General features: G+C 43.6%; 1 protein-coding gene across 1 annotated transcript in view; it reads right to left on the bottom strand.

Moving 5' to 3' along the window:
• Window positions 1-11,964, bottom strand: part of LOC122540123 (tumor necrosis factor ligand superfamily member 14-like) — a 29,877-nt gene extending 17,913 nt beyond the window's left edge. Inside the window, exon 1 of the mRNA XM_043675432.1 lies at window positions 11,628-11,964. Within this exon, the coding sequence (XP_043531367.1) occupies window positions 11,628-11,849 (222 nt within the window). The 5' untranslated portion in view covers window positions 11,850-11,964. The remainder of the gene's footprint in view (window positions 1-11,627) is intronic.
• Between the last annotated feature and the right edge of the window lie 11,521 nt (window positions 11,965-23,485).

Below are 23,485 nucleotides of genomic sequence, written 5' to 3'. Positions count from 1 at the left end.
GTGGACCTGTTGATGCTGTGTGGGCCTGTCGGCGATGCTGTGTGGGCCTGTTGGAGATGCTCTGTGGGCCTGTCGGTGATGCTGTGTGGGCCTGTCAGTGATGCAGTGTGGGCCTGTCGGTGATGCTGTGTGGGCCTGTCGGTGATGCTCTGTGGGCCTGTCGGTGATGCTCTGTGGGCTTGTTGGTGATGCTGTGTGGGCCTGTCGGTGATGCTCTATGGGCCTGTCAGCGATGCTGTGTGGGCCTGTCGGCGATGCTGTGTGGGCCTGTCGGAGATGCTGTGTGGGCCTGTCGGTGATGCTGTGTGGGCCTGTCGGTGATGCTCTATGGGCCTGTCGGCGATGCTGTGTGGGCCTGTCGGTGATGCTGTGTGGGCCTGTCGGAGATTCTGTGTGGGCGTTTTGGAGATGCTCTGTGGGCCTGTCGGCGATGCTGTGTGGGCCTGTCCGAGATTCTGTGTGGGCCTGTCGGAGATGCTGTGTGGGTCTGTTGGCGATGCTGTGTGGGCCTGTCGGCGATGCTGTGTGGGCCTGTCGGAGATGCTGTGTGGGCGTTTTGGAGATGCTCTGTGGGCCTGTCGGCGATGCTGTGTGGGCCTGTCGGTGATGCTGTGTGGGCCTGTTGGAGATGCTGCATGGGCCTGTTGTTGATGCTCTGTGGGCCTGTCGGTGATGCTGTGTGGGCCTGTCGGTGATGCTGTGTGGGCCTTTTGGAGATGCTCTGTGGGCCTGTTGGCGATGCTGTGTGGGCCTGTTGGAGATGCTGCATGGGCCTGTTGTTGATGCTCTGTGGGCCTGTCGGTGATGCTGTGTGGGCCTGTCGGCGATGCTGTATGGGCCTGTGGGTGATGCTCTGTGGGCCTGTTGGTGATGCTCTGTGGGCCTGTTGGTGATGCTCTGTGGGCCTGTTGGAGATGTTCTGTGGGCCTGTCGGTGATGCTGTGTGGGCCTGTCGGCAATGCTGTGTGGGCCTGTCGGCGATGCTGTGTGGGTCTGTCGGTGATGCTGTGTGGGCCTGTCGGTGATGCTGTGTGGGCTTGTTGGAGATGCTGTGTGGGCCAGTTGGCGATGCTGTGTGTGCCTGTCAGTGATGCTGTGTGGGCCTGTCAACGATGCTGTGTGGGCCCGTCGGTGATGTTGTGTAGGCCTGTTGGTGATGCTGTGTGGGTCTGTCGGCGATGCTGTGTGGGCCTGTCGGTGATGCTGTGTGGGTCTGTCGGTGATGCTGTGTGGGCCTGTCGGTGATGCTGTGTGGGCCTGTTGGAGATGCTCTATGGGCCTGTTGGCGATGCTGTGTGGGCCTGTCAGCAATGCTGTGTGGGTCTGTCGGTATTGCTGTGTGGGCCTATCGGAGATGCTCTGTGGGCCTGTCGGTGATGCTGTGTGGGCCTGTCTGTGATGCTGTGTGGGCCTGTCGGAGGTGATCTATGGGCCTGTTGGTGATGCTCTCACCTTTCTTGGATATGATTTTAATTATGACATCTTGGAGATCCTTTGGCATGCTCGATTCCATCCAGAAGAGGGAGATGAAGTCATATTGTCATGCCAACATCGCACCTCCACCATATTAGTTTTTCTGCTGGGTTTTGCCCGCACTGGGACCTTATTAGTTCTCAACTTCCACAGCATAAGGCCATAAGATGTAGGAGCAGAATAAGCCATTTGACTCATCATGTCTCTCAGTTATTTGACGGTAACTGAAATGTGTCTCAACCAGATTTTCCTGCCTTCTACTTGTAACCTTTGATTCCTTACTAATCAAAAAACAATCTATCTCTATTTGAAAGGCTTGATGACTTGGCTTTCACAGATTAACCACCCTCTGGTTAAAGAAATTTCTGCTCATCTCAGTTCCCTTCACTCTGAGGCTGTGCCTTTGGGTCTTAGTTTCTCCTGTCCGTGGAAACATCTTCTCCGTGTCCCCTCTACCCAGGTCTCACGATATTTTGTAAGTTCTGTTGATATTCCCCCATCATCCTTCGAAATGATATTGAGTTCAGACCAGGGTGCTCATCTGACAAGCTCTTCATTTCTGGGATCATTCTTGTGAACCTCATCAGCCCCCTCCAACAAGCACATCCTTCCTTAGATACAGGCCCCAAAACTGCTCCAAATATGGTCTGACCAGTGCCTTAGACACCCTCAGCAAGTAGATCCCTGCTCTTGTATTCAAGCCCTCTTGAAATGAATGCAAATGTTGCATTTGCCTTCCTAAGTGCCATCTGAACCTGCATGTAAACCTGAAGAGAATCCTGAACTAAGATTCCTGAGTCCCTTTGTGCTTTATATTTACAAAGCCTTTCCCCAGATAGAAAATAGTCTAACCTCTTTCTTTCTATCAATGTACATAACCTCACACATTTCCACATTGTATTCCATCTGCCACATCTTTGCCACTTTCCCAGCCCGTCCAAGCTCTTCTGCAGCTTACCCACATCCTCAACACTACCTATCCTTCCACCTATCTTTATGTCATCTGCAAACTTAGCAACAATGTGTTCGGTTCTTTCAGCCAGATCATTAATGGATAAACATGGATAGTGGTGGTTGCAACACTGGCCCCTGTGGAACCCCATGAGTCACCAGATGCCATCCTGAAAAAGACCCCCTTATCCCCACTCTCTGCCTTCTGTCAGTCACCTTACCCTCTATCCATGCCTGTACCTTGCCCCTAACACCATAGACTCTTGTTTAGTAGTCTCCTGTGCAGCACCTTGTCAAAGACTTCCTGGAAATTCAAGTAGATTACAGCCACTGGACTTTCCTTTGTCTAATTTACTTTTTAACTCCTCAAAGTTTAACTCCTAATAGCTCAGGCATGAAGCTGTGCTGGTTCAGCCCAATTTTACCATGCATTTGAAAGTACTTTGCAATCTCATCCTTAATAATGGACTCCAAAATCGTACCAATGTTCAAGGTTAGGCTAACCAGCCTCTAACTTCCTATCTTCTGTCTCCCTGCTTTTTAAAATACCCCTGCCATCTTCCAGTAATCTGGGACCCTCCCTGACTCCAGTGACTCCTGAAAGATCACCACCAGTGCTTCCACAATCTCCTAAACTATCTCCTTTAGAACCCTGAGCTGTAGTCTATTTGGTCCTGGTGATTTATCCATCTTCAGACCTTTCAGTTTCCCCAGTACCTTTTCCTTGGTGATGGTCACTACGCAGACCTCTGCCTCCTGACTATCTTGAAGTTCTGGTAAGCAACTGATGTCTTTCACCGTAAAGACTGAAACAAACTATTCAATTCCTTCACCATATCTTTGTTCCCCATTACTATTTCTCCAGTCTCATTTTCCAATGGTCCAATGTCCTTGCCTCTCTCTTACTTTTTCATATATTTTTTTAAAAACTCTTGCAATCTTCTTTTAGATTACTAGCTAGCTTACTCTCATATTTCATCTTCTCCCCTCTTACTGCATTTTTAATTAGCCTCTGCTGGTTTTTAAAAGATTTCTCAATCCTCTGTATTCCCACTAATCTTCACCAGATTGTATGCTTTTTCTTTTGATTTTATGCTGTCCCTGACTTCCCATGGTAGTTGCCTCTTCCTCTCCTTAGTATGTTTCTTCCTTGGGATGCATTTCTGCTGTGCTTCGTAAGTTACCCCTAGAAACTCCTGCCCTTACTGCTCTACCATTTTCCCTGTGAGGGTATCCTTCCAATCAGGTCTGGCCAGCTTCTCCCTTATACCTTTGTAGTTATCTTTACTCAACTGTAATACCATTACATCAGATTCCAGCTTCTCCAGCTCAATTGCAGGGTGATGGTCACTGACCCCAAGGGTTCCTTCACCTTAAGCTCCCTATCAAATCTGCCCGATTATATGTCACCAAATCCAAAATGGTCTGTTCCTTGGATGACCTTTACAACTTTGTGTCAGGTTGGGGTTTTGCTAAGATAGTGATGGTGGCATGCCATCTGATGGGTTCAAGGCCATTCGTGTTGAGGACTGAGTCTCAGTTTAGGAGATCCTTGAAATCCTCTTTTCAACAAGGGCTGACTATCTCTCTGTCCTTAATGAGGGCCACTCCATTCTTAGCTGTCAGTGGACAATAGACAATAGACAATTGGTGCAGGAGTAGGCCATTCTGCCCTTCAAGCCTGCACCACCATTCAATATGATCATGGCTGATCATCCTTAATCAGTATCCTGTTCCTGCCTTATCTCCATAACCCTTGAATAAGGTCGTGGATGCTTAGGTTTTAGATGGTAGATGAAGAATCCACTCACATTTGGCAAGCTGTAGGATTTCCTGTGCTCTTTTCACCCACCATCTTTCACCCACCATCTGTTCATTTGGTGACAGGTTTCTTGTTGACCCTTGGCTTCATATATTTGTTGACCAGTTTTTTCTTCCACTGAATTTCAGTGCTGCTTTAAGTTCAGAAATACCTTATGCTTGGTTTTGTCGCACCTGAAACTCCTGGTCATTGTTGTCACAGCAATCTTGATGTTTCCTGGTTGAGAAATCAAGAATATTCTCGCATGTGCTGTTGGTGATAGATTTCAGGGTCCAGGAACTATAGATGGTTTGTGGTTTCTGTTCATTGAGCATTGTCAGACTGATTGAGTGGGACTTTCTATGATGAGTCTGTGAATCCAGTGTTGTTTTTTGTTTTGGCGAGATTGATGGAGATAGAAGGAGGGATCGCCCAGCAATCATCAGCTGCTGTCATGATGCAGTCTGTTCAAAAATGCCTGTGAGTCTTTGCTTGGACAGGGATGTGGTTAAACAGGTCAAGATTAGAGTAATGCTGGAAAAGCACAGCAGGTCAAGCAGCATCTGAGGAGTAGGAAAATCAATGTTTCGGGCAGGAGCCCTTCATCAGGAATTCCAACACCTCTCTAATCTTGACTCTGATCTCCAGCATCTGCAGTCCTTACTTTCACCCTGTGGTTAAACAGGTGCCGTGTCCACATATTGCCAAGAGCTCTTGTCTTTGTCTTTACGATGAAATATGGTGTCGTTTATAACCAGACCACATTCTAGGTATTTCACAGGAATGAGAATGTCAGTGTTTGTTGTCCTTATTGCTTGCTTGCCTTCCTTTTTAGAGGTTTGTGTCCCCATAACACTCTAGCTTTCCTCTTTGACCTTATCCATTGCTTCTAGGGTTGGGAAATGCACTGATGCCTGAGGTGTACTGTTTCTGGAATAGAGTATGCCAAAGGGTTTTGAGACATTCACTTGTTACACAAGGGTGTTCACTAAGATGCTCAATTAGTTTTTAATGGCAAAGCCAATTCTATGGAGTCAGCATTTTTCTTCTGATTTATTTGTCAAGGAGAAGGTGATTTACCACCTTGATCTTTGAGTTGACTTTCTCCTGCTCCCTGTGTCTCACTCAGGCCAACAATGTTAGTTTTAAAGCATCAGCCATATTGCCAGGCTACTACAGCTATGTGACGTTCAGGTCAGTCACTGCTCGGGTTGCTTACAACAGTCCTGATGTTCTAGTTTCTGAAATTAATTTTGAGGGTGTGTAAAATGCTTGTGCATAGGATCATTTGCACACTGACTACCACACAGTCTCGGTGGTGCAAGGTTTTATCCAAAGGCAGGATAGCTGAGACAATTGAAGACCAGACTCAGCTACACAGGTGGGAGCTTAACACACGTGTATGATTTTGCCCCTAAACATTCCCATCCCTGCAGTCTACAGTTTTGCTTGTTTTCTGATGGCATTAAGACAAATAATCGGTGCGCAACTTACCTTCATGTAATATGACTCGCCTTTAGGCTTTGATTCTGTCTTCCTGAAGTCAGGCCTTGCTGTGTCCTGGAGATTGCACCAGTCAGCCCCACTCTGATCTGGATACTGTTTCTGGGAGCCCCACTCTGATCTGGATACTGTTTCTGGGAGCCCCGCTCTGATCTGGATACTGTTTCTGGGAGCCCCGCTCTGATCTGGATACTGTCTCTAGGAGCCCCGCTCTGATCTGGATACTGTCTCTAGGAGCCCCGCTCTGATCTGGATACTGTCTCTAGGAGCCCCGCTCTGATCTGGATACTGTCTCTAGGAGCCCCGCTCTGATCTGGATACTGTCTCTAGGAGCCCCGCTCTGATCTGGATACTGTCTCTAGGAGCCCCGCTCTGATCTGGATACTGTCTCTAGGAGCCCCGCTCTGATCTGGATACTGTCTCTAGGAGCCCCGCTCTGATCTGGATACTGTCTCTAGGAGCCCCGCTCTGATCTGGATACTGTCTCTAGGAGCCCCGCTCTGATCTGGATACTGTCTCTAGGAGCCCCGCTCTGATCTGGATACTGTCTCTAGGAGCCCCGCTCTGATCTGGATACTGTCTCTAGGAGCCCCGCTCTGATCTGGATACTGTCTCTAGGAGCCCCGCTCTGATCTGGATACTGTTTCTGGGAGCCCCGCTCTGATCTGGATACTGTCTCTAGGAGCCCCGCTCTGATCTGGATACTGTCTCTAGGAGCCCCGCTCTGATCTGGATACTGTCTCTAGGAGCCCCGCTCTGATCTGGATACTGTCTCTAGGAGCCCCGCTCTGATCTGGATACTGTCTCTAGGAGCCCCGCTCTGATCTGGATACTGTCTCTAGGAGCCCCGCTCTGATCTGGATACTGTCTCTAGGAGCCCCGCTCTGATCTGGATACTGTCTCTAGGAGCCCCGCTCTGATCTGGATACTGTTTCTGGGAGCCCCGCTCTGATCTGGATACTGTCTCTAGGAGCCCCGCTCTGATCTGGATACTGTCTCTAGGAGCCCCGCTCTGATCTGGATACTGTCTCTAGGAGCCCCGCTCTGATCTGGATACTGTCTCTAGGAGCCCCGCTCTGATCTGGATACTGTCTCTAGGAGCCCCGCTCTGATCTGGATACTGTCTCTAGGAGCCCCGCTCTGATCTGGATACTGTCTCTAGGAGCCCCGCTCTGATCTGGATACTGTCTCTAGGAGCCCCGCTCTGATCTGGATACTGTTTCTGGGAGCCCCGCTCTGATCTGGATACTGTCTCTAGGAGCCCCGCTCTGATCTGGATACTGTCTCTAGGAGCCCCGCTCTGATCTGGATACTGTCTCTAGGAGCCCCGCTCTGATCTGGATACTGTCTCTAGGAGCCCCGCTCTGATCTGGATACTGTCTCTAGGAGCCCCGCTCTGATCTGGATACTGTCTCTAGGAGCCCCGCTCTGATCTGGATACTGTCTCTAGGAGCCCCGCTCTGATCTGGATACTGTCTCTAGGAGCCCCGCTCTGATCTGGATACTGTTTCTGGGAGCCCCGCTCTGATCTGGATACTGTCTCTAGGAGCCCCGCTCTGATCTGGATACTGTCTCTAGGAGCCCCGCTCTGATCTGGATACTGTCTCTAGGAGCCCCGCTCTGATCTGGATACTGTCTCTAGGAGCCCCGCTCTGATCTGGATACTGTCTCTAGGAGCCCCGCTCTGATCTGGATACTGTCTCTAGGAGCCCCGCTCTGATCTGGATACTGTCTCTAGGAGCCCCGCTCTGATCTGGATACTGTCTCTAGGAGCCCCGCTCTGATCTGGATACTGTTTCTGGGAGCCCCGCTCTGATCTGGATACTGTCTCTAGGAGCCCCGCTCTGATCTGGATACTGTCTCTAGGAGCCCCGCTCTGATCTGGATACTGTCTCTAGGAGCCCCGCTCTGATCTGGATACTGTCTCTAGGAGCCCCGCTCTGATCTGGATACTGTCTCTAGGAGCCCCGCTCTGATCTGGATACTGTCTCTAGGAGCCCCGCTCTGATCTGGATACTGTCTCTAGGAGCCCCGCTCTGATCTGGATACTGTCTCTAGGAGCCCCGCTCTGATCTGGATACTGTTTCTGGGAGCCCCGCTCTGATCTGGATACTGTCTCTAGGAGCCCCGCTCTGATCTGGATACTGTCTCTAGGAGCCCCGCTCTGATCTGGATACTGTCTCTAGGAGCCCCGCTCTGATCTGGATACTGTCTCTAGGAGCCCCGCTCTGATCTGGATACTGTCTCTAGGAGCCCCGCTCTGATCTGGATACTGTCTCTAGGAGCCCCGCTCTGATCTGGATACTGTCTCTAGGAGCCCCGCTCTGATCTGGATACTGTCTCTAGGAGCCCCGCTCTGATCTGGATACTGTTTCTGGGAGCCCCGCTCTGATCTGGATACTGTCTCTAGGAGCCCCGCTCTGATCTGGATACTGTCTCTAGGAGCCCCGCTCTGATCTGGATACTGTCTCTAGGAGCCCCGCTCTGATCTGGATACTGTCTCTAGGAGCCCCGCTCTGATCTGGATACTGTCTCTAGGAGCCCCGCTCTGATCTGGATACTGTCTCTAGGAGCCCCGCTCTGATCTGGATACTGTCTCTAGGAGCCCCGCTCTGATCTGGATACTGTCTCTAGGAGCCCCGCTCTGATCTGGATACTGTTTCTGGGAGCCCCGCTCTGATCTGGATACTGTCTCTAGGAGCCCCGCTCTGATCTGGATACTGTCTCTAGGAGCCCCGCTCTGATCTGGATACTGTCTCTAGGAGCCCCGCTCTGATCTGGATACTGTCTCTAGGAGCCCCGCTCTGATCTGGATACTGTCTCTAGGAGCCCCGCTCTGATCTGGATACTGTCTCTAGGAGCCCCGCTCTGATCTGGATACTGTCTCTAGGAGCCCCGCTCTGATCTGGATACTGTCTCTAGGAGCCCCGCTCTGATCTGGATACTGTTTCTGGGAGCCCCGCTCTGATCTGGATACTGTCTCTAGGAGCCCCGCTCTGATCTGGATACTGTCTCTAGGAGCCCCGCTCTGATCTGGATACTGTCTCTAGGAGCCCCGCTCTGATCTGGATACTGTCTCTAGGAGCCCCGCTCTGATCTGGATACTGTCTCTAGGAGCCCCGCTCTGATCTGGATACTGTCTCTAGGAGCCCCGCTCTGATCTGGATACTGTCTCTAGGAGCCCCGCTCTGATCTGGATACTGTCTCTAGGAGCCCCGCTCTGATCTGGATACTGTTTCTGGGAGCCCCGCTCTGATCTGGATACTGTCTCTAGGAGCCCCGCTCTGATCTGGATACTGTCTCTAGGAGCCCCGCTCTGACTCTTCTACCCTCCCCTCCTCCCTGGACTCTCACCCCCAATTCCCTGGACTCTGCGTTCCTCTTTCCTGGACTCTTGCCCCTACTTCTCCAGAGTCTGGGTTCCTATTCCTTGACTCTTTGTTCCTGTTGCCTGGACTCTTGCATCCGCTCCTTGAACCCTCAGTGCCTTATTGAGTTCCTATTCTCCAGACTCTCAGTTCCAATTCTACGGACTCTCAGCCCTGCCTCCCTGGATATTTTAGGTGCCATGTGCAAGGTATGCAGCACAATTGGAAATGCCACTTTTGCATCAGATTTTAAATCAAGTTCCATCTGCTATCAGCTGGCTGCACAGAAAGCAGTTTTTATTTGCTGCATGTGCAACCTTGAGGCGTGCAAATCGGTTGCTTAGTTCGATGCACTAACATTTACATTGCAGAGCTTTTCTTCTTCCTTTCTACTGTTTACAACGCTTGCTCAATGCATTTCTCATATTTGTTCCTTAATGTCAATAAAAAATGTTTTCTCTGACTGATTTCCTTCTCACCCACTCATTTAAAATCTATTGGATATTCAGTTCTTCACTGAGGAATGGGGAAGGAGAAATACCAAGATCAGTTCGCCAATTCCTTTTGTGTCTTGGTAAGTTCAACCTTGAAACCTCTTTTCCAAAAATGGCTCAATATTTTAATTGTTCTTTAAAACTTAAATTCCTGATTGCGTTATTTTTTGGACCAATCTTACCCTTCTTATTCTGAGTAATTTCCGTAAAGTTTCTGATGCCACTCTGTTGGCAAGTTTTATTTCTATGTATCTTTAAGATTATCTTCACTATTTCTATCCAGTAAGATTTTGTTAAAAGCTTCAAGAAAATAAATTTTATGACTTTGTGATAATTATTCATTACTATAAGAATAATCCTGTACCTCTCTAGAATCTCTCCAATACTGATAAGTGATAGAACAGCAAATCAGTTTTAGGCCTACACTACCACGTCTTCAAAAAACAAGCGAGTAAGTCATGGAAGTTACTCACATTAATTAGCTTGCAAATATACAGTAAAATTATCTTATTTGATTCAATAAATAATAAACATAGCATTTTATTGCTATGTTATTATTTTGAAAATAGTTTTTAACTCTGTTTTTCCTTATTTAATTTACCACTCACAATCTGCATCATCTGAAAATACTTTTCATCTTCTGTGTTATAATCCCAGACCTGTCCAGTCTGTCTGATTAAATGCACACTATAACCTCTCATTGGGAGATAAAGTAGCCATTTTAACGCAGTATATAACCCCTCAAACTGTCTCCTGATCATTGTATCACACTTCAATGTAATCAGATATTCCACTTTATACAGTTGACTGTACATTCTAACTCTGTCTTTCTGCAACTTAATTTGGTTCAATTTGATCACCATTATCCCTCAATTTTCACAAAATCACATGCCACAGCATCTTTTATATCAATAAGAAACAAAAACAGAAGTTGCTGGAAAAGCTCAGCAGGTCTGGCAGCACTTGTGCAGAGAAATCTGAGTTATTGTTTCAGGTCCAGTGGCCCTTCCTCAAAACATGTTATCGGACCCGAAACCTTAACTCTGATTTTTCTTCACAGATGCTGCCAGATCTGCTAAGCTTTTCCAGCAACTTCTGTTTTTGGTTCTGATTTACAGCATCCACGGTTCTTTCGGTTTTTATTTTGTATAAATAAAGTTATTGCAGGTACTTGTTCCAACTCTTTCTTCACTCGCTGATGTAGCTGAAGCCAGTGTCAGGTCGTTTCCAATGCTGTTCTTGAAGTTATTTAACCGGGTAAAATATTTGTAGAACAACATATATTTATTCCCTTGATTTCTTTCTATTCCCATACTGAATTATATTTTCCATCTGAATGCTCAAACATAACACACACTGTCCCCAGGTGACAGGCACAATCTGTATCACCTCCTCATGATGGGTCTTTTGTGCAGAAGCTCATTACATTGACACTCACAGCCATGATTCCCTGTGTGTACACTTTGTGGCAACACAACACATTTGCAGTATGCACCTCAGGTCCTTATTAGCTTTGTTTAGTCTAGCAATCCTCAACACTAGAGACCCACACTTATCCCATTAATATCACAGCTTCTGCAATGTGACTATTAATTCAGCTCACTTACTTCAAATCTGTCACCTGGAGAGTTTGTTTGTGACGGTTGAGATTAAATTATTAACACAAAACTCTGAGAGCTTCTCTGACTTTATTGATCTATGGGTTAGATTTGTTTAATTGACGTATATCAGGCAGATTCAGCAACCAGAGTAATGTATTCTGCCTGAATGTATCCCAACTATTCCCAATTCAGGAAGATTCTGTGCAAAATTGAAGGTATGAAGCATTTTATTAACAAGGTCCTTTTACTGCCATTAGTTAGAAATTTATGAAACGTTGTTTAATAAAAGGAAGTTACTAGCCAATGGGCTCAAACACATACAGTGAAAAACTAATTACTGACATTTCAAGTTATCTTTTTGTATGCGAGTTTCAGTTTATACATGTATTGTCAATAAGAGAATTTTGCATAAGAGCCGAAGGTGCACGTTATTTACCTTGGTAGCTAAGAACATAGAGCTGAATTCCTGAACATCAGATCGCAGTCTCCAAAGATAAAATGCTCCAAGTCCATCTCCAATCAGAGCCAGAAGAACAAGCATCAGAAGAAACTTGTGTGTGAAAGTCAAATTTTTCCGTTTAGTTGAGGTTGCAAAAGGGACAGTGTCTGTCTGTCCGTCCACTACAAAAACTGAAGGATAAACATAGCTGTCCCCCATTTTTGGGGCGTCGAGTACAAAAAAAATCAGTCAAGGAAAGAACTTTCTGGTAAATTTGGATTTAAAAGCAAAGTGATGCCAAGCACATTCATCAATTAAGAGCACCGCCTGTCCCCAGGCAACATCATTCACTCAAAAGTGGGCAAACCTTGTGGCTCAGTGCTTTATATCATTACTAAACAGCCACCCACAGACTTCTGTCAATTTGAAACCACATATTTAGCTCCCAATAGTCTTCACCACTGGGCTTCCTGCTGCTTGTGAAAATGACACAACAGCAAGAATGGATGCTTATAGAAGCAGCTCCAACAGTTGCAGGATGTTTGCAGGTTGTTGTCTCACACAAAGAAAAATAGCTTTTTCAATATTTCTGATATCCTTTATCAGATTTGTTATTATTTTCCATTCACTGATTTCTTTCCAGTAGCAGGTTGCTAGGGATGCAGGGGGATATTTTAGTCTGTGTATTCATGTGTATTCCGTGTATTTAAAGAAAACACTCTTTGCAATGGAAACCTTTTGTCTCATAAGATGAAAGTTTGTGCTACCCTCCTCAACTCTGAGTTAGGCGTTTCCTGATGCGGCTCAAGAGGACTACAATGATTTGAGAAGCTGCACATTTCTCTGTTCTCTGTTTTTGCTGAACTCTTTTCTCGGGCTGAGCTTTTTGTCTTGGCTCGGTTCTTCCAATGCCCTTCCAAACAGAGAGCCTCCCGAGGTCACAGCTGCTAGGACTTTCTCTCAGTTGTCTATGGCATCACATCTCACAGGTCTCCTTGTCTTTGAGGTATGTACACCTAGGAGATCATGACCTTATTGGCCAGTTCAAAATTCAGAAGCTGTTTAGGTAAATTACAGTCTTTAATCTGCTGAACATGATTCAGCCAATACAGACTGACTACTTAGCAATGAAATTCTATTGATAGAATTAGCCCTGTTCAGGATCCTCTGAATTTGTGATCTTATCCTGCCAAGAGATGCCAAGGAGACATCTGAAACGGGAAAGATGAGAAATGTTCAGCCTTTTTTCCTACCAAGCACATGGTGTTCAGGTCTCACTCGGTGCAGAGATGTAAGGTGTTGGAGCAGAATCAGGCCATTCAGCCCATCGAATCTGCTCCGCCTTTTGATATGTTTCTCAACTCCATTCTCCTGCCTTCTCCCCATAAACTTTGATCTCCTGACTAATCAAGAACCTATCTATCTCTGTCTTAAATACACTCAATGACTTGGCTCCACAGGCTTCTGCAGCAATAAGCTCTGCTGATTCACCACTCTCTGAAGAAATTCCTCTTCATCTGATATATTGAACAAACCTAGATTGCTGTTAAGTCTTTCATCTTTTAGAATGGATTGCAGGTTTCGATTCATTAATATGTAAATCTCAGAACTTCTTTCAAGTCACATTCCTGAGGTAACTTAAGGTTTTATTTAAAAAGGTGACATCTCAGTTCAGACAATGCATTAAAGGTGTGAGGTTGGAGTCTGTCTGTCTCCCAATCTTGAGTCAGACTGGTTCTATTTCCAAAGTAGGAATTTATAAAATTACACATGGACTGACTGCCTGCATTGATTAGGCAGAAGTGTATACTGCAGATGCTGGAGATTAGAGTCAAGATTAGAGTGGTGTTGGAAACGCACAGCAGGTCTGGCAGCATCCAAGGAGCTGGAAAATTGACGTTTTGGGCAAAAAGCCCTTCATCAGGAATGAGGCATTGACTGCCTGCAGATTGTGCAGCATCCAAGGACTCACCACAGTGGCCCTCCTACTCGTCGCGGCTTAGCCCCCACGGGCTCTGCATTGCCAGCGACCTGCTGTGCTTTTCCAGCAACACATTTTCAGCTCTGATCTCCAGCATCTGCAGCCCTCACTTTCTCTCTGCCTGCAGATTGTGCACTTTTTGAACAAAATAGAATGTATCTGCAAATACAATTCTGCAAATGCAAATTTGTCCTATAGACTTACATATGTGCATTTATGTGAGGGAGAGAGAGAGAGTGTGTGTGTGTGTGCATGTGAGAGTGTGTGCTTGAAAGAAGTTCTGATTAATTCTTCTGGACATGCCCAATGATCTCTCCTTGGTAATACTTGGATAAATCTATTCTGCTCTGGGCATAATTCATAATTACTGCATAATTTAGTAGGTAACTTAGTGATACCCATGTACCCTCACAATATTTTCTAGATCCATCATCAAATAACTGCATCACTCCATCTCCTTCCAATGGTTCCTCAGCAACCTTGCCACTCTCCCCATCACTGATTTCTTACAAACGCTCAATGGCTCCTCTCCCCTTGATATTTGAGTGTAATAATCTGTTCAAATTGTTTACATTTGTATTTTCTTTCAGTTAATCTGTCTCCAAAACTTTTTCTAAAATTCTCTATATTCTAATTATCCATAACCTCTGCATATTATAGATTCAGATCTCTGCTCCTTAACTTGGTTTGTTATCTTATAGTTCCTTATCTGCAAGCCACCTCACTCAATAATAGCAAAATAACATCAGACATGAATTTAAAATTCTCCAGCTCTCTTTAATCAGTATCTGTCTTTAGGATACTTCTCACTAATTGTTCCAAACCCAAGCCCTTGGCTGTTTAAATCTAAATTTATTCCATTTACTTTAGTCTATCCCAATTATTTTATGGGAGAAATTTTATGATTCCTGAAGAAGGGCTCATGCCCGAAATGTCGATTCTCCTGCTCCCTGGATGCTGCCTGACCTGCTGCGCTTTTCCAGCAACACATTTCAGCCCCAATTATTTTATGGCCATTTTCAGCGGGGAGTAGACGTCTTATAAATTAAAATGTTTCTCACTTTACTGGCCACATTAACCATTTTATGTTATGGCGTTTGTCAAGTTGGTGCACATGATGGAAACCTGTTCTTCAGTGAAATATTGCCTCTCCTTTGTACCAGTCTATTTTGGACTAATTTCAGACTATCCTTACACGCCTATGCAGTATCCTATGTGGGATTGTGTTCAACAACGACTGAATTCAGTAAGTGGTGAAAATAGCCTCTTTACCAAGCATAAGTAATTGTAGAGAGGATATTAAACTGATCTCCCACAGCTGATGCATGAGATTTCATCTACCATTGTCAGTTTTGACTGTTCTTACACATTCATGACGTTTCATGGAAGTGTGATTTTGATAGTAAGTTTCTGAAAGGGAGTAGCGGCCCTATTTAATATGTATTTAAAAAGTACATACTTGTGAAGGAAACTGTTTCATGTTCTGCAACCTATTCAGAGAGACAGTTACTAAGGGCTAATTAATATTATGATCTTTCCACAGTTTTGAGTGAGTTATGGAGACATGATGGCAAGGCTGGCATTGTTCCGAGTAGGTTAGAGTATTAACACTTATTCAGGGTAGCCTTTGATACATAACCAAGTCTAAACACTAATCAGCATGGGACTGATAAGAATTGAAAGGTGTAAAGAAATAGTAATGGGTTGGAAGGGATATTTACTTTATCTTGTATGAGTAAAATGTACTACAAAAACGCGGTTTTATGAATGAGTGAATGGAAACATGGCATAGTAAAGCTAGTGTGTTTGTGAGTGAGTTAGTATAGAGTTATGAATGAATGAAAATGCAGTACAGTAAATATAGAGCACTTGTGAGTGAGTTGGTAAAGAAAATCACAATACAATATCGCACACCCAATACTATGTCACACATTCTTGACTCTTGTATGATTCCTGAAGAAGGGCTTATGCCCGAAACGTCGATTCTCCTGTTCCTTGGATGCTGCCTGACCTGCTGCGCTTTTCCAGCAACACATTTTCAGCTCTTGTATGATCTTATCAAAAGATCTGTGAGATTTTAGCTTTCTTTCCATGTATGGTCCTGATGTCTTGGTTGGTGGCTCAATCATCAAATTCAGATCTCTTAAAGGAAGTATCGGGGACAAACATCACCAAGCGAAAGCTATCAGTTTAGTACTCTCATCTAAACTTCCCTTTTACTAAATTATATGTTAATCTTAATTATTGTTATAATGCATTATTCTAATTTTGTTTGATTCTTCTGCCATCATTCTCCAAACTTAATTACTTCCTGAACCCTGGAGAGATTTGTAGTCCAACAATATACTCATAATATCTTTAAATCAGAAGTCAAACATTTCTGACTCCAGGCAATAACACACTTTGTTCATTCTTTGTTTTCAGACAGCATTTTGTTTAAGGTTACTTGGTAACTCTGTCTGGGTAATTATATATTCGGTTTCCTTCTTCAAAAGTACCTTACAATTTTTCTTCTGTCATTGAAACCATTGAGACTATGTGCATGCATATTATAATTTTCCAGGATCTTTTTAAAAAGGGAGATTTTCAAGAATGGCACCAGAGTTTGAAAATTACAGCCATCTGAAAAATGTTGCAGAGGCTAATATTGTTTTCCTTAAAACAGAGAAGGCTAAGGGGTGCTTAATTGACGTGTATAAAATAACGAGGTATTTGGATAGAGTGGACAGGGAAGACCTACTTCCTTTGTGGAGAGGCGAATTAACTAGAGGCACAGATGAAAGGTAAATGATAGAAGGAAGAGACGTGAGGAAAAATGTTTTCACCCAGCCAGTGGAGAGTGTCTTTACTTGCTGCCCCAGTTTGCTGGTTGATGCTGAAACCCTCAACTCATTTAAAAAGAACATTGCTCGACCATTGGAAATCAAATGGGCAGCTAGTGTATTTAGCTAGCACCGGCACAATGGGATGAATGGACTCTTTCTGTGCTGTAGCTGTTCTACAGTTCTACGATCTAACACAATGCCGTCACCTCTGGTGGGTCTTGTCCAGGCAGTGGGATGGTGGGGTCTGTGACATTGTAAGGTGTAATTCTATGAGTATGACTTCGTAATGCTGTTTCTTGCCTAGTTTCCTCTCCTAACTTTGAGGCAAGCTCCAAGATATACACTTGAGTATCGACCACATTAGGATACTCAACTAACTTTTCTCATTCTTTACATGATATATTCGGAGTTTAATTAAAGCCTATGGGATAAAAGTGTAGCCATGTCTGATGTCTCCTCTGTCTGCACTTTCCTAACACAGGACCTTTACCATTGAGAAAGACAATTGTTCCATGTAAATGTTTTAGAATGCCAAGCTATGTGGGTCTTAAGCATATCATAATGAGAAATTACATTAAGTGTGCCCAGGCTTAGTGGTTTTGAAATGCCTGACATTTAATATATTTAATGTGATCATAGTACTGAGGTACATTGTTAACAAATGGCTTGGTGGATTGAGGATGCCTTGTCCATCACCATGGGGCAAAATAGAAAGTCTGCAGCCAAACTCAGAAATTCAAAGCTGTTGGGAAAATCATTCTATATTTGCAATTATCTGAAAAACAAAAGGTATCCACCAATCCCACTTCAAGCAGGATGGGTTAATTAGTCTAAGTATCTCTATCAATAAACTATATATATAGTCTTCCTCCTTTGTTTAGATTTTACTTTTCTTTCAGACTCTTAGATATCGGTTTTCTCAGATTTTAGAATATATTGTCAGATCATTTAGTTCAAAGAGAATTACTTTTCCAAAATTCCAATTTTCCTTATTTCATACCTATGAGCATTTAAGATTAGCAAATCTTATCATGCAGAATTACACATTTACCCATATATTAAAATAATATTTGAAAGATCACTCTGGCCAGAAAATGAAATTCAATCAAACAGGTTCTTAGATTAAACGTTTTTTCCCTGGACCCTTTCTTCAAACTATAAATGACACAGTACAGTTTTTTAGGAAGAGAGGAAATAAGATATGTCATTTGACTTGATTTTTTTTCCTTATTAGAAATGATTCCATAGGTAATTTTTTACCAAGCTTTTGAGAAACAAATTTTGTAGCAGGATTTTGTTTTACACAAACATTGACAGTTCTTTAAAGGAAGCTCATCATAATCATACATGCTCTAAAGTGACGCAGCCAGACATCACATTTTCACATCACCTTATATTCCCAAAATAAAAACTGAGCTCAAAGTATCCCCTGATCTTGAGCTCCAGGGAATGTTAACACACACATTACACAACACTTAGAAAACTAATGAATGAAAACACATGCAGCCAGACTACATAGAGGTAACATTTAATTCTGGGACTATGGATATTTAAATTCCCACCCAACCAGGAAAGGCTTATTACCTTGATCAAGTGTAAAAAGCTGGTCTCTCTCTCTATCTTACAACTTAAGAAGACTTTCTTACTTTCTTCTGATCTCAGTTTTTCACTTACTGCTTATATTTTGCTTGCAGTGAGAGTGAGGTGTACAAATGGTTTTACATCCTGTGATTCACATCCCAGAACCAGCAGTTAAAGTACAAAGTCATGATACAGAAATTACCTCTGTACATCTCAGCTGTGAGAAACATCTGCTGCCTAAAGAATTTCCCTTTAGATTATTTAGGCTTGGTTCAATGGCTGATAGTACTGGCCTGGCCTCCATTAATTTGGACATCTTTTATTTCTGTGTTTAATTGATTCATGCGTCTTATTAATTCTGCATGAACTTCAAGTATCAATATTAAGGCCTTGTCTTCTTTGTTTCTTTTTGTTTTCTTACCACTGTCTTTAGAAACCAGGTGGTTTTGTGGGATTCTAATTAGCTTTAGCTATTTGATCAATATGTTTCCTTTGTTTGGTCAACTATAAATGGAGTATGGATCCCTCTGGACCCCATTTGACATCAAGATACCTTTCCTTTGGTACCCTTTCCTGATTTGTTAGTTATCTTTAAGGTAGTGTAAGGTTTCTTCCCTTCTTAGTTTCCTGTACGCTGTTCTATGTACTACCATATATTCCCTTTCACGTGGCTTTTAACTCTGTTGGTGTCCTGTCATCAGGTTTTCACAGGGCCTATTACTAATTTCCTGAAACAACCCTTAGATTAGCACAATGAGTGATTCCATTCAACTCAATCTGACTCCACCTCCGATAGTTCTTTGTTACCACAGTTTATGGTCAGTGATCAACTACATGGTTTGCTCCTCTGACTACGGACGATAAAATAAACATACTCACTTTATTAGGACCCACAGAACCAATGAGTACTCTACTCTCAATGCCAATTGTTGGAGGGACTGCATAAAGTCTTCAGTCTGAGTAGCTCGTAATAAGGAGAAAGTGAGGACTGCAGATGCTCGAGATCAGAGCTGAAAATGTGTTGCTGGAAAAACGCAGCAGGTCAGGCAGCATCCAAGGAACAGGAGAATCGACGTTTCGGGCATAAGCCCTTCCTCAGGAATCTAATCCCTGAGGAAGGGCTTATGCCCGAAATGTCCATTCTCCTGTTCCTTGGATGCTGACTGACCTCTGTGCTTTTCCAGCAACACATTTTCAACTCCTAGCTCGTAATAAGGCAGACTTTAGTCAAGCATATACCAATGCAGCGTGAGATTCAAGCTCCAAGACACTCTGCCAGTCACAGTCCAAAACAACATATTTATACATTTTTTGCGTGACAATAGTAACATGCAGCATTGATATAAAATAAACTATACATCAATCCTTTACTGCAAAAGTTGGATTCAGCTTATTCTTTTGCAAGGTGCTGAGTCCTCTAATTCCAACAGAACTTCCATGTCTGTTTTATCTTCAGAGCTTATCTGTGCTCAACATCTGCCCCTAGCACCCAAACCTTTCCTTAAGATTCATACTTGTATGGCTATCTTAGGCTATACAATGATCTCTGGACTCTAATTAACTGTTGACTGTATTGTGTGATGCTAATGAGCTGTGATCTAGGGATGATACAACATGAAATTCTTGACCAAAAAAAATTCAGCAACTCTTCCCATTAACTGCTAATTGTACATTCTCTATGTTCCTTTAGTTAACTGTCTGAGCTACACTAACTGTTTCTTTACATGAATGTTCTTCATCCTATACTCTACTGCTTGTCCATGATTATTTTCTACTGTGGATAATGTTTTTGGTATTTTCCTTCTCATTTCTTCCCTTTTACACTCCTCTACCCCATGTACCTTTTCTCAGAAGGCACTTTGGCAAATACGATCCAAAATTGGCTGGGTGACAGGAGACGGAGGATGATGGCTGAAGGTTGTTTTTGTGACTGGAAGCCTGCATTCAGTCATGTTCCACAGGGCTTGGTACTGGGTCCTTGCTGCTTGTAGTGTATGTTAATGATTTAGACTTGAATAAAGGAGGTTTTAATAGTAAGTTCAAAGATGATACAAAAATTGGTAGCATAATCATGACATGGTTGGGCTGGTCAGCCAGGTTGAACAGTGGCAAATGGAGTTTAATCCTGAAAAATGTGAAGTGATGCATTTTAAAAGGACCAGCAAACCAAACGAGTACAATGACTTGTAAGAACCTCGAAAATGTAGATCCAAAGGAACCTGGTGTGCAAGTGCATTGATCCTTAAAGGTAACAGGACAGGTGAATGGGGTGGTTAAGAAGGCAAATGGGATACTTGCCTTTCTTAGTCAGAGCATTGAATACAAGAGGAAGGAGGTTATGATGGAGCCTTATAAGATGCTAGTTTAGGCGATAGTTGGAGATCTATTTTTCACACGATAGGAAGGATGTGTTTGCACTGGAGGTGTGTGCTAAATGTCCTCTGCACAATATTGCTCATGTTGGGAGCCTTTCAGCTATGAAGTGAGATTAGATAGGCTGGGGGAGGCTTCCTGACAGCAAAGAAAAATGGGGGATCTGATTGAAACAAAAACAGAAATTGCTTGAAAAACTCAGCAAGTCTGCCAGAATCTGTGGGAAGAAAGCAGAATTAACATTTTGAGTCAGGTGACACTGGCGAACATTTTTTTCTTCCCACAGATGCTCTAAGACCTGTTGAGTTTCTCCAGCAATTTCTGGTTCTGATCTCCAGCGTTCACAATTCTTTGTTTTATTTTGATGAGGTGTTCAAAATTCTGAGGAACATAGATGGGGTTGATGAAAATAAACTTCCCACCTTAGAGGGGTCAATTACCAGCGTCACAGATTTAAGGCAAAGGGCAAGAAATTTAAATAGGATTGCAGGTGGCATTATTTCATCCAGACAGTGGTGGCTATCTGAAACCTGCTACCTGAACGGGTGGTAGAGAAGGGAACCATTACAATCTTTAAGAAATATATAGATAATCATTTGAAATGCCATAATGACATGGACGAAATGATGGGAAATGGTGCTTGAAGGCCAGTGCAGACAATAGGCCGAAGGGCCTCTCTCCAGGATGATATATTCTGAACTGAACCTTCTAAGTCTGGGTTTTATTGGGTAATTTGGAGGATTTTACACACAACACCAAGCAATGACCTAACTCGGAACAGAAGGAGTAAAAGAATTTCTTTAATCTCAGAAAAGTTGTTGGTGGCGTACCCTGCAAATGAAAATTCTGAAGGAGCAAATTAATTCCCACTTGGATAGGCTGCTTTGTCAGAGGGAGATCATGCCTGTGTGGATAAGGGAAGTTCAGTCGATGTAGTTTACATGGATTTTAACAAAGCTTTTGACTAGGTCCCACAGGGGAGACAGATTGAGAAGGTTAAAACACATGGATTTGAGGGAAACTTAGCAGGATGGATCATAAACTGGCTCAGTAATAGGACACAGAGGGTAGCGGTGGAAGGCTGTTTGAGTGACCAGAGGCCAGTATCCTGCCGTGTACCACAAGGATCAGATTGGGACCCTTATTGTTTGTTAGATACATAAATGATATAGATGAAAATGTGGGGGGAATGTTCAGACAACAAATTTACAGACAACACCGAGATTGGTAGAGTGGTTAATAGTGAAGAAGATGGTTGTAGGTTACAGGAAGATACAGATGGGTTGGTCAGATGGACAGACCAATGACAGATAATATTTAACCTGATAACTACGAGGTGATACGCTTTGGAAGAAAAAACAAGATGAGGGAGTATTTGATGAATAAGGACACTGGGTAACTTAGAGGAGCAGAGGGATCTCAGGGTAATTATTCACAGATCCCTGAAGTCAGCAGAGCACATGAACAGGAGGGTTAAGGCGGTATATGGGACACTGGCTTTCATTTAGTCGTGGCGGAGAGTACTAAGAACAAGGATGTAATGCTGGAGTTGTACAGAGTGTTGGTCAGGCCACAGCTGGGGTAGTGTGTGTGTTTCTGGTCACTTCACTATAGGAAGGATGTGCTAGCACGAGAGGGGCTACAGAGGATGTTCACCAGGATGTTGCCTGGGATGGAGATATTGAGCTATAGGGAGAGACTAGATAGGCTTGGATTGTTTTCTTCAGAACAGAGAAGGGTGACGGGGTTCATGATTGAGGTGTATAAGATTATGAGAGTGTAAACAGGGTGAATAGAGATCAGCTGTTCCCCTTCGTTGAGGAGTCAATCAAGCATTGTTTTAGGGTAAAGGCCAGGAGATTCAGAAGGGATTTGGGAAAAATCTTGCTCACACAATGAGTGGTAGGAATCTGGAATGCACTGCCTGGTAAAGTAGGGGAGGCTGGAAACCTTTAAAAAATATTTGGATGAGTACTTCAAATATCATGAGATTCAAGGATATGGGACGTACAGGAAATTGGGATTAGTGGTCCAGTGGTAGTTATAAAAGAAGGGCTCATGCCCGAAACATCGATTCTCCTGCTCCTTTGATGCTGCCTGACCTGCTGCGCTTTTCCAGCAACACATTTTCACCAGTGGTAGTTATGTCAGAGTAGACTTGATGGGCCAAAGGGCCTTTTCTGCGTTGCATGAATCTATGAAAAAGAATAAAATTCGGAAGATTCTCAGCGTCTATTGGCCAGAATGTGTCTAAGTGTATTCCAGTCCGGTTTATTACTCTTGACAAACTTGTGCAAGGAAAGCTCATTCAGGACATGCATTCCAGTATCATTCACATCCTGAGGATTATTTCTTTTAAACTGATTGCCTCATTCCACATACTAAGTAACATGATTGTTAATGTGAAAACCATAAGAAATAATGACCTGTCAACAGATGATTCACGTGATTGTGCAACCTGTAAGAATGATCTGCAAATTCACTCAGCAGGAATATGCAAATCTGAACTATAAGGGAGTCTATGCATTACCACACACAGTACCACGGTAACCAAGCAGGTCCTGTCCCTCTGTAAACTATTCATACTGAGAACCGAGTTTGGCCTGTATCGTACAACCTTAATCTCTGCATTACCTCCAGCTTCAATTATCTGCTCTCACAACCCACATTTTTGAATTATACTCTTTATATTCTTTAATTATCTTCAATGCAATGTGACAAATTATGTTTTACCTATATGAATCTTGTGGTGGGGAGCAATAACCATGTGGTTTGGGGGTGTTTGGATCCCTCAAACATGATATTGATTAAATTTTGAGACAGTGAAAGCAAATATTATCCCACCACCCTGCCTTCACCACCACCAAACCAACTCAAATTCAATTGTCACAGTCAAAAATACGACACTCCTTGCAATTCTGCTACACTCACTTTTTAACATTAACCTGAAGTTGAGTCTTTTCAGCAAAATCATTTCTTAACAAAGAGATCATCCTATGCAGGGAGAAAGTAAGGCCTGCAGGTGCTGGACTTCACCCCCAAACCACATGGTTATTGCTCCCCACCACAAGATTCATATAGGTAAAACATAATTT

The sequence above is a fragment of the Chiloscyllium plagiosum genome, chromosome 34, assembly GCF_004010195.1.
Source record: "Chiloscyllium plagiosum isolate BGI_BamShark_2017 chromosome 34, ASM401019v2, whole genome shotgun sequence".
Classification (NCBI taxonomy): Eukaryota; Metazoa; Chordata; class Chondrichthyes; order Orectolobiformes; family Hemiscylliidae; genus Chiloscyllium; species Chiloscyllium plagiosum.
Note: the sequence above shows the minus strand (reverse complement) of the source record. Positions and strands in the feature narration are given on the sequence as shown.